General features: G+C 40.4%; 1 protein-coding gene across 1 annotated transcript in view; it reads left to right on the forward strand.

The window, feature by feature from the left end:
• gabbr2 (gamma-aminobutyric acid (GABA) B receptor, 2) overlaps positions 1-14,983 on the forward strand; it is an 877,108-nt gene that overhangs the window by 783,155 nt on the left and 78,970 nt on the right. Inside the window, 1 exon segment of the mRNA XM_048608319.1 lies at positions 13,102-13,224. Coding sequence (XP_048464276.1) covers positions 13,102-13,224 — 123 coding nt within the window.

The raw sequence follows: 14,983 nt of genomic DNA on the forward strand, positions 1-14,983 counted from the left end.
GCTAATTGGCTATGATATATGAGAAATCCTAGCTTTGGAAGTGAGAAAGGGTACTTCAAAATACAAGAAGGAGAACTCAGGGCTTTAACAGAAATTTATGGGCGCTGAAGCTTCAGATATGCTGGATAGCAGCCTATCTCTAGCAACACACATGCAATACATCCTTACAACAATATGTAAAAAAAAATTAAGATGACCATGATACATTGAAAGAAAAACTCCTAAGCTCAGAAATAGTTCCACGAATTAGTTCAACAATTTCAAATTGCTCATGAAAAACTCACCAATGAAAAGTAGGCACTCAAGTCCAAAGTGTATCAAACTAACATTGCACATTGTTAATCTACAAAATGGTCAACTGAAGTCTGCAATTGCAATTGGATCAGCAATCCGTGGAGGTCACCAAGTTTCATTTCAGTAGAACAGCAAAGATCCAAACTACAGAGGTTCTGGAGCTGAGGAATAGGAAAGTTTAAAAGTTGAGACTCAGATGGAACATGACCATGTTAAAAACAAGATTTGGAGAAGTCAAAAAGAACCTGCTAAATGAAGTTATTGACGGGCACACAATGCTATCAAGACTCTGACACTGGGAAAGAAAGATTACAGAAAATTTCCACAAGTATTTGCAGAAACAGCATTGTTCTTCAGAAATTAACAGTGGAATGAAATTCTATGATAATGGAAAAAGGCTTTCTTATTGAAATATCCAGAGTTCAAAAGTCCCTGTGAGCTATTGGCTAATAAAAGCATTCTGCTGCAGGAAATGATAAAGCTTCAGTTTAAAAAAGAAACTCCTGAGAGAGAGAACTGAGATCTTCAATTTAAGTTTACAGAAGACTACCATAGAAAAGCAAGCTCTCGTTCCTGTTTCACATATCCAGTAGAAACAATATTCCATCCACTTACTTGCTTTGGTGTATATCACTATTCTTTCATTTTTACAGGGTCGTTATTTTGTCTCTCTAATATCCCAAATTAAATATGTTGATGGTGATGTTTTGCTGATCACTCAGACAGTCTGAGCTGTCATGCATAATGAACCTTTTGTATTCTTATTGTAATCTGGAATATTGATAATATTTGTAGAGGCTCCAATTTTCTATCCGTCAAATGGTTTGTTCAGGAATCGTAACTTCTCTTCCAATTAACACTTGTTGAAACAATTTTCAGGTTGATATCCAACTTGTTTGGCTATATAATGAATAAAGCTTCCTTGGGTGGTTATGGGTGGGGAGGATGTCAATCCCAAAGCTTCTGTTTGAGAGGCTGGGACACCACCTACTGCACCACAAGATATCCATTTTAACGGTAGTAACCAAGCACAATTGACTCCCCACTACCCCCACCCCCCCAACCACCGCCCCCAAGTTTAATTGCACTTCTGCTTTGCTTTTTTTTAATTTCTAACTGGATCTACCTGCCCTATATCATTCAATAGCTTTAATTTTTGGAAGCTCCTTGGATTTAGCATTGCTACTCATGTTAAATTGTCATCATTGCCTTTTGGTTATTCTTATCCCTCCTTATGCTGGCTCACCTTGAAAAGATTAATGCTAGAAGTTATGATAGCTTAATGATTTTGTTACTAGATTGGTAACAGTCTGGGTGCAGTATGTTATGAAGTGCACAAAGGCAAGAAACATGGTATGTGAAGTAAAATCCTGACATCTCAATGAAAGTTTGAGATACAGAGATAAAGTCAGCAGCATATCAAACATTATGCTAGCCCATGGTAAATTCATATGTGTAATAAATTTGCGCTTCCTGAACATTCATCAATGCAAAACCATTTCAGGAATGCCCTACCTTCAAAGTGAAGTCAGCAGTAAACATGAACATTGTGGCATCCCATTCCCCATTGTTTAAAGGTGCATGCATCTGTCAACCAGTTTGTTGAACCCTGTGACACATGGAGGAGAGGAGGAGAATGAATTCTTACATGGATGTTTGGGATTGGCATAAGGGGGTTTGTGGTGAGGGGCTTTGTGGACTGGAATCAAGATTATGGTGGATTGGAAGAGGGATTCGGGAGGAGACAAGAGGGTAGGTTCAGAAGTATGGAGGAGTGTGGTAGGAAGCGTCTGGTGTCATGGATGTAGTAGACGGGGATATGGTGGGGAGGGCCATCAAGATAAGAAAAGGAGGGGCCTGAGATGTGGTCTCAGTACTGCCCATATGTGGGTTCAACTCAGTGTGTTAATTGGCAGAGCCCTTACATGGCTTTGAGTTTGCCCACAATATTTCAATTAGCCCATAAAGATTTTTCTTGTGTAACGTCATTTACAGTATAGCAGGGAGGACCAGTGAAATATCTAGATTCAGCCATGTCCTATTTAGTGCTGAGTACAACTATGGACATTACTATGAACATTCAATAAAGATAAAACTGAAAAACACAACATTGTTTCTTCTATAGGAAAGGAAATGTCCCTAATTCCTTTGTAACCATCAATGGATGCCAACTATGAGGCACGCATGGACGTTTAGATCAATGACTATGCCAGTCTCAACAAGTAACAATGTTGTACACATGATGAAACCAATATATGAAAGTTTTACGAGTGAAATTTAATGTTAAAATTAAATGTCACCTTTGTGTCCTCAATGAGTCCTGTGCTAAAGGCAGTGGATTGGGTCAGTAAGTTGTGGCCGTGATGAAGATCCTTCATTTTGGCTGGGAGTTTGTTTGATGGGCTGACTGTTGATGCTTCTTTGTATAACAACGGGCTTCACTAAACTGAATGTGTTTTGTATTATTGCTGCTGGTATTTTGAATTTAATTATTACATGGGGGGTGGGGGGAGGGAATGAAAAATGAGAAAGTGGAAGTTGTGCGGAGTTCTGGCCATGATGTCAGGAATTACACATTGTTGACAAAACCAACACCATGGCAAGTTTGTGAAATGGAATTCAGTAAATCAGCAATGATTGGACTGGAAATTTACCATGAAAATCTGAAGTCACATCACGTAAAAGATACTGAGGAAAGAAAAGCAATTGCATGCAGATTTTCAGGAAGGCACTGTCAATGCCCTATTAATCTTACACATTTTTCGAGAATGAAATGCACTCACTAGACTTGTAATTAATTAATAACGAAAACTGAGCTGAATCTCTTTGCACTTGGGGAAATTGTGAATTGCTCCATTATTAACACTAGCATGAATATATATAGTTATTTTGATCATCAAGTTGAAACCTTAATCCTCTCACACCTGGTCAACATCATTTATACAACAACCTTTGTCACTTCCTTCCTCTTCTGCAATTCTCACAGGAAAGTGCTGGGAAATTTATAGCAGGTTTAATAAGTTTGATGTTTCAGGTACAAATTTTGTCCAAAACTGAAAAAGTAGTGTATTGTTAGAAGCAGAAAAAGGGGATAAGGAATAAATAATATTTCAATCAGAGGGTAAGTTATTTGGTGGAATGACTTGCAATCTGAGAAACTAGATTAAATTAATTATCCTTTCAAGGAAGTTTCCGCTTTCAACGATCTTTGTCTCCACAGACTGACAAAATGGGCAGGCACAGGATAAATTAAATGTAATGCAGGGAAATCTGAAGTGATATGTTCTGAAAGAAAAAATGAAGAGATATAATCTAAACAAAAATGATTTATTTTCAGAGGGCAGCGGGACCTGAGAGTTCAAATACATAAGTCTTTGGAAGGGACAACAAAAGTTGAAAAGGCAGCTATAAAAAACTTAGTAAAGTTAGACTTTATTAATTGAGGAATAGAATGCAAAGCAAGTTGTTGTGAAGCTTTAAGCCTCAGTGAAAGCATTGTGTCCAACTCTAGGTACCACATTTTAAGAAGGATATCAAAGTCTTGGAAAAGTTGAAGAGTTACGAGAGATGAAGAGCTTCAGTTATGTGACAAGAGTTCATCTTAAAGTAGACGTTCAAAGGAGAATTAAGAGAAGTGATCAAAATTTATATGTGGTTTTGTTGGAGTAGATGAGGAGAAACTGGTCATTTAGCAGGGGGAACAGTAAACATTAAGAGACTAAAAATCATGGTAAAAGGAGTACACAGAATTTAAGCTAATTGGCAAATAAATCTCAGGATGAAATGAGGCAAATTTTGAACAAGCAGTGAGATGTGATGATCTGGAGTACACTAATTGAAAAGATGCTGAAAGCAGATTCAGGATTGGCTTTCAAAAGAGAGTTGCATATATATAAACAGAAAAGAGAAATATGTAGTGCCACATGGAAGAGGCAGGAAATGTTACTAACCAGGTAGCCAGCAAAGACATATGAAATCTTGGGCTTCATAAGTAAGACCATTGAGTACAAAAGCAAAGAAATTAAGCTGAGCCTGATAGGCTGGATGCTTAATGCCAGCATTCACCTGCCACAGAAAAGTCCCAGTGCAGTGGGAGAAGCCATTACTTGATCACTTAAGTATGTCAGTTAGCCCAGGGCAGACAGGCCACCAGAAACTTTCCTCACTTTCCTTCCCCTATGACAAAATTACTTATGGGAACATGCATGGCACCCAATTTTACAACTAGGGGCCCATAAGTGGCCAATCCATATCTCAGAAATATTGCTAATGATTTTGCAAGGTTATTCTTCCTTTGCCTATTTAGGAGAGGACTCTGGAATTAGGCAGAGAAAAGTTTAAGTTTCATGCTCTGAATACTCATTCAAATGATGACCTGGTTGTAGTTTTATGATCTTGTGGGGAGTGTTTTGTTGTATCTAATTAGTGCTTTTTCTAGAAAACTTACAGTTAACAAAAGTAAAGATACTGAATTACACAAAGTTGTAATAAATATTCATACAATTGACTGGAATCCACAAATGACTGGAATCCTCCATTTTGGGACAGCCAATATCTATGTGACCAGAATTTAGGTCTGCAGCTGATCAGCCTGCAGTATTTTGTTTTGTGAAGAGATGTTACTTGGGAAATTTTCCACACATTTTGTAGAGCTATTCTAGTTAAATGTCTGGTCAATGCTAACCCCTCCCTTCCCAAGATGATAACAGTAGGATATTTGATGATGGTATTGCCATTGAAGATCAAGAGAAAGTGATTTGGATCTATTTTGTTAGAAATGGTTAGAGGCTGACATTTGGAGATGGGATTGTTTCTTGTGGTTTATCGCCCCAAGTATAAATGTAGGCAAGCAGGCGTGGATTGTGTCATTATCTGAGGAGTTGTTCACAATGTAAAGCAAAAATTGTGAAATAAGGAAGTATTTATTTTTTTCATTTGTTTTCCAATTCAGTGAGAACCTAAGAAGACATCTGGTACTTTGACAAGAAAGACAAATTGTTGATTTATTAAATAGGAATAAGTTAGTGGAAAGATCAATTTTATTTTGGACAATGACCTTAAAAATGGAAAATGATACTTCCTTAAACAGATTTAATAAGCGCTTTAATAGAGATTTGAGAAGAAATATTTTCCACCCAGAGGGTGATGGGAGTCTCAAACTTACTGCCGGAAAGGTTGTTGAGTCAGAAAACTCTCTTACCATTTTAGGCGATATTTAGATATTCACTTGTGTTACCATCGCCTCCACAGCTATGGGCCAAGAGCTGGAAAATGGGATCAGTGCATTCAGAGTTTTATTGACTAGTGCAGACACAAAGAGCTAAATAGCCTTCTCGGAAAAGTCTAAACTAAGAAGACAGTGCAGCTTTTATTTTAAAGGGGTTACTGCGACACATTGTGTGTTGCATCTACAATGTTGCTTTTTTCAAGCAGTGAGAGTGGCTGCTAGGCACCTCCGTCCCTTGGGTGGATGTCTACAACAGTTTTGCACAATGATAGACCTCTGATTGGATTTTCAACCCAAACTAACTGTGTATGTGTTCAGGAGTGCTCAGCATTGGAACAATTGTTGATTATTTCCTCGGCAAGTAACAAGGTAATACAGCCGAAACATCCAGCCCAGGACTATAGGCCACAAGATACAAGAACAGCAGTGGGTTGTTTGGCCTATCAAATCTGCTCCGTCAATCAATAAGATCATGGCTGACCTAATAATTTTCTTTCTTGCCCTATCCCCATAACCCTTGATTCTCTTCCTGATTAAAAATCTGTCTATCTCAGCCTCGAATATACTTAATGACCCAGACTCTACAGTCCTCTGCGGTAAAGAATTCTACAGCTTGACTACCCTCTGAGAGAAGGAATTTCTCCACATCTTAGTCTTAAATGTCTTATTCTGAGTTTATGCCCTCTGATTCTAGACTCTCCCACACAGGGAAAACAACCTTTCCACATCTACCCAGCCATGTCTTCTAAGAATCTTATGTGTTTCAATAAGACTGCTTTGCACTCTTCTATATTCCAGCATGTACAGACTCGATCTACTCAATCTCTTCTCATAAGACAGTCCCTCCATACCTAGTATCAGCATAGTGAATCTTCTCTGGATTGCCTCCAGTGCAAGTATATCTTTCCCTAGATAAGGAACTCAAACTGTTCACAGTATTCCAGCTAGGGTCTGACCAGTGCCTTGTACAGTTTTAGCAAAACTTGCCTATATTTACATTGTTGTATTCCTTTTGAAATAAAGGCCAACATTCTACATGCCTTCCCCGTTACATGCTGAACTTGAATGTTAGCCTTCTGTGATTCAGGTCAGGAAACCAGGATGAGTGAAATACAGGTTAGCTATACTGTAACTAAATGTTGGCACAAGTCCTGGGGTTAAGCGGTCTACTTCAGTTATCAATTATGCAACTAAATAATCTATGGATTACAATATAGGACCCGGAAACCCTTATGCTTGACATTGGATTTGGAGTACTGTCAGGGTAGAATCATCAGTGTAAATGAGGGTGGAACTCAGTAACATAATGAACCGTGGCAGGACAAGGAAGATGGTAGTACTTGCTGTGATTTTCACAGAAATTACCTGCTGGGCATGTATTCAACACATGCAGCAATGGATGCGAGCCCAAAATTTGGTTCCATGGCCTGGAACATTAAAAAGATTTGTGTTTGATTTAAACTGTTCATTTCAGGTAGGCAATGTCCGTCAGTTATCAGACACACATTTTATAATCCACCTATATTTTCTTTAATTAAAGGCAATTGTAAAGCAATGTGAGCAGACTCTGTCTGATCATGTTCTGATATCACTTATTTTATGGCCTTGCTCAAATGAAACGTTCTGACATAAATGTGAAAGATTTATGTCAGTGAGATATAAAAATTAAGTTTGGAAGATCCAGCTGTTATACAAAAACACTTCCTCCACTGCAATTTTGAGGTATTCTTCAAGAATTATTAAAGTAGTCTGTCGCTTCATCATGCAATTGACAGTGACATTGTTGGACATTGAGAACTAGCATCCCTACTGTACTACCTGTAGGAGTTTGAAAATTTGGTGCAGTAGAGAATGTTAATGCCGCAGTGATTATGAGTGTACTAAATCATAATTCCTAGGTGCTTTACATTCAGGTTGCCTTTTTAGTTTTGACACATCATAAATCATTTGCTTGTTTGAACTGTACATTTCAGAGCGCACATTTGTCTACTGTCATGACTTGCAATTGTAATTCTGTGCAGCAATAACATGGTCAACTTATGTTTGCCTTCTCCAGTATTCCAAAATGCAATGCCCTTCAGTATAAATTAGAATGGGAAAGAACACAATGCACAATGGTTGATTCCCCCTTATTTAATGAAATTTGACATCCAGTGCTTTCATTTACTGGTAGAACTGGCTATGTCTGTCATAAAGTTAAACCCAGTATCACAGGGAGAATTTAAATTGCATACTATCTCCTCACTGATCAGGCCAAATTCGATGAACAGATATTAACTGTGCTGGCTAAAAAAAATTTACTTTAAAATATGTTAAACTGTGTCATATAAAAGGATGCAAAAAGCAGTTAGCAGACTGTATGGCCAATGCCCCACTTGATTCCAAAGAACTGTGACATAAGAAAGGCATAGTAAATTTTTTGAGGAGAAAACCTTTTGAGTTTGTGTGATGGATGGTCCAGACACCTGTCAGGAAAGCAAGCAAAGAGTTGAACTTAATCTTGTTTCGTAAACTGTGGTGGAAGTTAAAGGTTATAGATTGTAGTATCTGGATCTGCCTTGATATTTTGCTACTTTTTGATATTTTGCTTTAAATAAACGTGATGTGTGGATGGTATCCTGAGTTGCGCAGTTGGATATATTAAATATTCTTCCATTATGTGTTGAATATTGCAAGAAGGAAAGGCTTCTATCATTTCCAATAAAAGTAAGAGCTTGCATTTAAAGTGCCTTTTATGACCACAGGATGACCTAAAATGTTTCACAGACAATGAAGTACTTTTTGAGCTATAAGGCTGATAGAATATAGAAAAACAGAGAACTAATTTGTGCTCAGTGAAATGCTGCTAAAAGCAGTAAGATATGGATCTTTAATCTGAAAGAACAGACAACACATCAGTTTAATGAAAGACAGCACCTCCAGCAGTGCATCGCCTCCTGTGCACTGCATGTCAGTCATGATATTCACTTCAGTCCTGAGCCTGCTTGATTCTGATGATAGTGTGTTATGAATAAACTAAGGCTGACATGACGCAATTTACAAAATAAGTATATTATACAACAGTGTGCAATGTTGCATTTATCAGATATTATGGTTATAGAATCACAGAACTGTTATGGCACAGTAGAAGGCCATTCACCCGTTGTGCCTGCACTGCGTTTTTAACTGAGGATTATTACCTGATGCTAATTTCCTGCTTTTTCCACATAATCTTGAACACTATTTCTATCCAAATAATTATCCAATACTATCTTGAGGGTTTATATTGAACATGCCTCCACCAAAATTTCATGGAATCCCTACAGTGTGGAAGCAAACTATTTGGCGCATCAAGTCAACACTGACCCTCAAAGAGCATCCAACCCAAACCCATCCCCCTACCTTATCCCTGTAACTCTGCATTTCCTATGGCTAATCCATCTAGCCTCCACATCCCTGAACACTATGGGCGATTTAGCATGGCCAATCCACCTAACCTGCATATCTTTGGACTGTGGGGGGGAAACCAGAGCACCAGGAGGAAATTCATGCAGATACAGGGAGAATGTGCAAGCTCCACACAGACAGTCACCCCAGGTTGGAATCAAACCTGAGTCCCTGGGGCTGTGAGGCAGCAGTGCTAACCACTGAGCCACCGTGCCACCCAGCAGGATATTCCATAACTTAGCCACTCATTTTGTGAAAGTTCTTGCTCATAGCACTCTTGATTCTTTTGCAACCAAAACAGAAATTGCTGGAAAAACTCAGCAGGTCTGGAAGCATTTGTGGAGAGAAATCAAGATTAACATTTTGGGTCCAATAACCCTTCTTCAAAACTGATGGTAGCCAAGAAAATTTGGATTTCATGCAGAGGATGGAGTGGTGGGAGGGCATAAGGAGTAAACAATAGGTGGAGATAGAGCCCAAAGAGAGAAAAAAACAGTTGGACAGACAAAGGAGTGGATAATAGTCATCCTAAGAGAATGAATAGCTACTAATGGAGACTATTAGTGGCTGACAATGGGTTGTGTGTAATAGCAGACATGTGACAACAAGGCCTGATGTGTGGGGGAAAGCATGAGGAAGATATTCAAGTCTTAAAGTTGTTGAACTCAATATTGTGTCGGGTAGGCTGTAATGTTCCCAGAGGAAAATGAGGTGCTGTCCTTCCAGCTTGCACTGAGCTTCACTGGGGCACTGCAGCAAACCCAAAACAGAGATGTAAGGAACAGGGCAGTCTGATGAAGAGGCAGGCAACAGGAAGCCTAGGATTCTTTATGTGGACAGAACGTAGATGTTCTACAAAGCAGGCACCCAGTCTATGCTTTGTTTCCCCAATATAGAGGAGATCACATTGTGAGCAGCAAATGCAGTCGACTAGTTTGAGTGAAGTGCAGTAGACCACCCCGCTCTCGCCTTCACCTGGTGCATCTCTGACTCCTCCCTTCCCTTCCCCGATATCTCAAGCTTTATTTTTGGGGATAGGCTGGCCACCAATATCCAGTCCAAACCAACTGACTCCTACAGTTACCTTAACTATACATCCTCACACCCTGCTTAAAGTAAAGCCCTGTTCCATTCTCCGTCACATCTGTTCTGATAGTGCTAGCTTTGACAAGAGGCTGTCCAAAATGTCCACTTTCTTCCTCAACTGAGGATTCCCCAGTTCTGGGTCTGGCCCATCTCCCACACTTCAGCACTCACCCCCTCTCTTCCCTTCCACAACAATGATAGTGTCCCCGTTGTCCTTACCTACCATCCCACCAGCGTCCACATCCAGAGGATCATTTGCTGTCATTTTTGCCACATCCAGTGACATGCCACCACCAGACACGCATTGCCCTACCCCACCTTGTCATCTTTCCCTCTGGGACACCCTGATCCACCCCTCCTTCACTCCCAACACTCCCAGCCCATGTCCCCTCCCCATTTGGCACTTTCCCATACTTCTGTCAAAGGTGTAAGACCCAGAATCATAGACTAATACAAAATGGAAACAGGCCCTTCAGCCCAAACTTGTCTATGCTGACCATGGTGCCCACTCAGCTCGTTCCAGTTGGCCACATTTAGTCCATATCCCTCAAATTCCTTCCCATCCTTGTAACTATCCAAATGTTTTTTTTAAATGTTGCTATTCCACATGCCTCAACCACTTTCTCTGGCAGCCCATTCCTTATATGGACCACTCTCTGTGTGATGAAGTTGTCCCTCAGGTCCTTCTTAAATCCTTCCCCTCTCACCTTAAACCTATGCCATCTAGTTTTCAATTCCCCATCCCTGGAAAAAAGATTATATGCATTCATCCTGTCTATGCCCCTCATGATTTTATACTCCTCAATAAGGTCAGCCCTCATTCTCCCACATTCCAAGGAATAAAGTCCCATCCTGGCCAACCTTTCCCTATAACTCAGGTCTACAAGTCCTGGTAACATCCTCGTAAATCTTCTTTGCAGACTTTCCAGTTTAACTATGTCTTTCCTATAACAGGGTGACCAAAACTGTACACAATACTCCAAGTGCGGCCTCACCAACGACTTATACAACTCTAACATAAGGTCCCAATTCCTATATTCAATGCCTCGACCGATTAAGGCCAGCATGCTAAATGCTTTCTTCACCACCCTGTCTACCTGTGATGCTGCTTTCAATGAACTTTGTACTTGTACTCCTAGGTCCCTCTGTTTCACAGCAGTCCTCAGGACCTTACCATTTATTGGATAAGTCTTATCTTGGTTTGACTTTCCAAAGTGCAACACCCCATACTTATCTGTATTGAATTGCCTTTGCCAATCCTCAGCCCACTTCCCCATCTGTAATTGCCTCTGTAATTTTTGATAATCTTCCTCACTATCAATGACCTTCCTAATTTTGTATCATCCACAAACTTACTAATCATGCCTTGTACATTCACATCCAGATCATTTACAGAAATTACAAATAACAAAGGTCCCAGCACCAGCCCCTGTGGTACACCACTAGTCACAGGCCTCCAGTCCAAGAAACAACTTCCAACCATCACTGTCTGCGTCCTACTATTGAGCCAATTTTGCCCATTTACTTCTTTCCTCTTCAGTATTCAAGGGCCCAAACACATCTACCAGGTGAAGCAGCACCTTACCTGCACTTTACTCAATTTCGTAACTGCATTCGCTGCTCACAATGTGCTGTCCTCTACCATGGGGAGATGAAGCTTCGCACAATGCCTACTTCCTCTCTGCAAAAAATACCCTGAACTTCCTGTTGCCTGCCACTTCAACATACCACCTTGGTTCCTGACCAACATCTCCAACTCAGGCTTGCTGCAGTGCTCCTAGTGAAGCTCAGTGCAAGCTGGAAGAACATTGCCTCATTTTCCACTTGGGAACTCTTCAGTGTTCTGGACTCAATATCAAGTTCAACAATTTTAGGGCTTAAGCACCTTCCCCACGCTTTCCCTCACCTTCACCCACCAGACCTTGTTGTCACATGGTCTGCTATTGCACACAACATATTGTCAGCCACTAATCATCCCCATTAGGAACTATTCATTCTCTTAGACTAATCTTTGTCTGTCCAACCATCTTTCCCTCTCTCTGGGCTCCATATTGACCTATCCTTTACTCCTCCCCCAACCCCACACCCCATCTTCAGCATATATACGAACCATTTACCAGGTACCATCAGTTCCGAAGAAGGGTCACTGGACTTGAAACATTAACTCTGATTTCTCTCCACAGAGGCTGCCAAACCTGCTGAGCTTTTCCAGCAATTTCTGTTTTTGTTTCTGATTTCCGGCATCCACAGTTCTTTCGATTTTTTTTTGTTTCTTTTGCTCATCACTTTAAATCCACGCCACCTTAGTCATGTTCCTTTTACAGGAACAAACAATTTCTCCCTATCCACTCTATCTAACCTGCTCACATATTTGAAAACTTCTATCAGTTCTTGCCAGTGTGTGCCCATCTTTCCTACAATGTGGTGACCAAAACTGTACAGAATACTCCAGCTGAGGTTTGATAAGTGTCTTATACGAGTTCAACATCACCTCCTTGCTCTTGAATTCTATGCTGCTATTATCAACGTTGAGGACACTGCTCTCCACCTGTCCTGCTGCATCCAATGATCTATGCACCTATATACCTAGGTCGCTCTACGCCCGTACACCCTTTAGAATTTTACCCACTATTTCACATTGTTTTTCAATGTTCTTCCTACTAAAGTCCATCATCTCACATTTCTCAACATTAAACCTCATCTAGCACCTCTCTGCCAACTCCACCAACTTTTCAATGTCCTTTTAGAGTTCCACACTATCCTCACAGTTTATAGTTCTTCCAAGTTTCATGATATGAAGTCGCATTTGAATTTATATGATGTACTTCTAAACATTTGATTCTTGCAACTGTGATTACCATCAAGATAAGGTAAATATTATTCAAATAAACTAAGGGCTTCATCGCCAACAAATTTTAAGCACTATAAAATTAATTTAGTTACGTTGGCAATGCTTGAAATTTGAACTGAGCTCATTTACTTGTCTCAACTTTAAACCTGGCAAAATCTTTGTTTGTAAAATCTTTGTTTGAATGTTGGGAAACTTATTGTCCTTTCTCTCTCATTAGATCATCAAGGACCAGAAGCTGCTTATTATTGTTGGTGGGATGTTGCTCATTGATCTCTGCATCCTGATTTGCTGGCAGGTTGTGGATCCTCTGAGGAGGACTGTGGAAGATTATCCTTTAGAGGTCAGTTAATGGGGTCTGACTGGGAATCCTGAAATCAGGATTTAAAACTGCTCTCGCCTCTTTGATTTAAAAGTAAAATAGTCAAAAATTTAGAAACTACTTTGAAGTCAATTTATTTGAATGCTGATCCTAAATCCATATCTAATTACAATAAGAAGCGAAGAAAAACAAAATACAAATTTAATATTAAAGCAACCGCAGGAAGTGCTACACCTGCCCCCATACCTCCTCCCTCACCCCCATCCCAGGCCCCAAGAAGACTTTCCACATCAAGCAGATGTTCACCTGCACATCTGCCAATGTGGTATACTGCATCCGCTGTACCCGGTGTGGCTTCCTCTACATCGGGGAAACCAAGCGGAGACTCGGGGACCGCTTTGCAGAACACCTACGCTCGGTTCGCAACAAACAACTGCACCTCCCAGTCGTGAACCATTTCAACTCCCCCTCCCATTCCTCAGACGACATGTCCATCCTGGGCCTCCTGCAGTGCCACAACGATGCCACCCGAAGGTTGCAGGAACAGCAACTCATATTCCGCTTGGGAACCCTGCAGCCCAATGGTATCAATGTGGATTTCACAAGTTTCAAAATCTCCCCTCCCCCCACCGCATCCCAAAACCAGTCCAGCTCGTCCCTGCCTCCCTAACCTGTTCTTCCTCCCACCTATCCCCTCCTCCCACCTCAAGCCGCACCTCCATCTCCTACCGACCAACCTCATCCCGCCCCCTTGACCTGTCCGTCCTCCCTGGACTGACCTATCCCCTTCCTAACTCCTTACCTACACTCACCTTTCCTGGCCCCATCCCCGCCTCTTCGACCTGTTTGTTTCCTCTCCACCTATCCTCTCCTCTATCCCTCTTCTATCCGCCTCCCACTCTCTCCCTATTTATTTCAAAACCCCCTTCCCCTCCCCCTTTTCTGATGAAGGGTCTAGGCCCGAAACGTCAGCCTCTCTGCTCCTATGATGCTGCTTGGCCTGCTGTGTTCATCCAGCCCTGCACCTTGTTGTCTCTTAATATTAAAGCTTTTTGTTTTCCAGAAAATGCGGGAGATTTAAAGAAAGATGATTTCTTATTCTGCAACTTTAATTCTAATTTATGCAACGCAGGGAAATATTAGAAATTTGAAGTAAAAAGCTGCAAGCCTTTTTTTAAATTTGCATATACATAATTATATTTTTACAAATCAATCATACACTAATGTGGGTAGAAAATTACCAAAAAAAAGTGAAAATGACCCATTTGGTAAAGAAAACCACAATATTTTTCTTTTTTAAATTAGGCCAATTTATCTAAAGCTGGAAGTTGAGCACTGAGGGCTGAGGCAGTCTCAGCTCATTATACAGTGTCATTCTCAGTCATACAGATGTATTCTCAGTTGTATTTGGAAGGGTAGTCAGAAATTTTTGCTGCGCTGAATGCTACACGTGTGTCACTACATTACTCTTTGGAAAAAAAAATCCGAACTTTTTATTTTGATGATAAATTGAGAAATGTAGACAATGAAAGAGTTGAACAATATACATATGTCATTGAGATGCAGGTAGTCCCTGGGTTGCAAACAGGTTCCGTTCTGGAGTCTGTTTGTAAATCAGTAGTATGCAAGTCAGAACATTGCACAGGACTTTATAAAGCAGCCATTCATATGTACAGTCTGTGTTCATATGTTGGATATTTACAGTTACACCCCTATATGGGAGCGCGTTCAAAATATGAGCATTTCCAATTCGGACTTCTGTAAGTCAGGTCTCTCTGTC

The sequence above is a fragment of the Rhincodon typus genome, chromosome 2 (assembly GCF_021869965.1).
Source record: "Rhincodon typus isolate 14 chromosome 2, sRhiTyp1.1, whole genome shotgun sequence".
In the NCBI taxonomy this organism is placed as follows: domain Eukaryota; kingdom Metazoa; phylum Chordata; class Chondrichthyes; order Orectolobiformes; family Rhincodontidae; genus Rhincodon; species Rhincodon typus.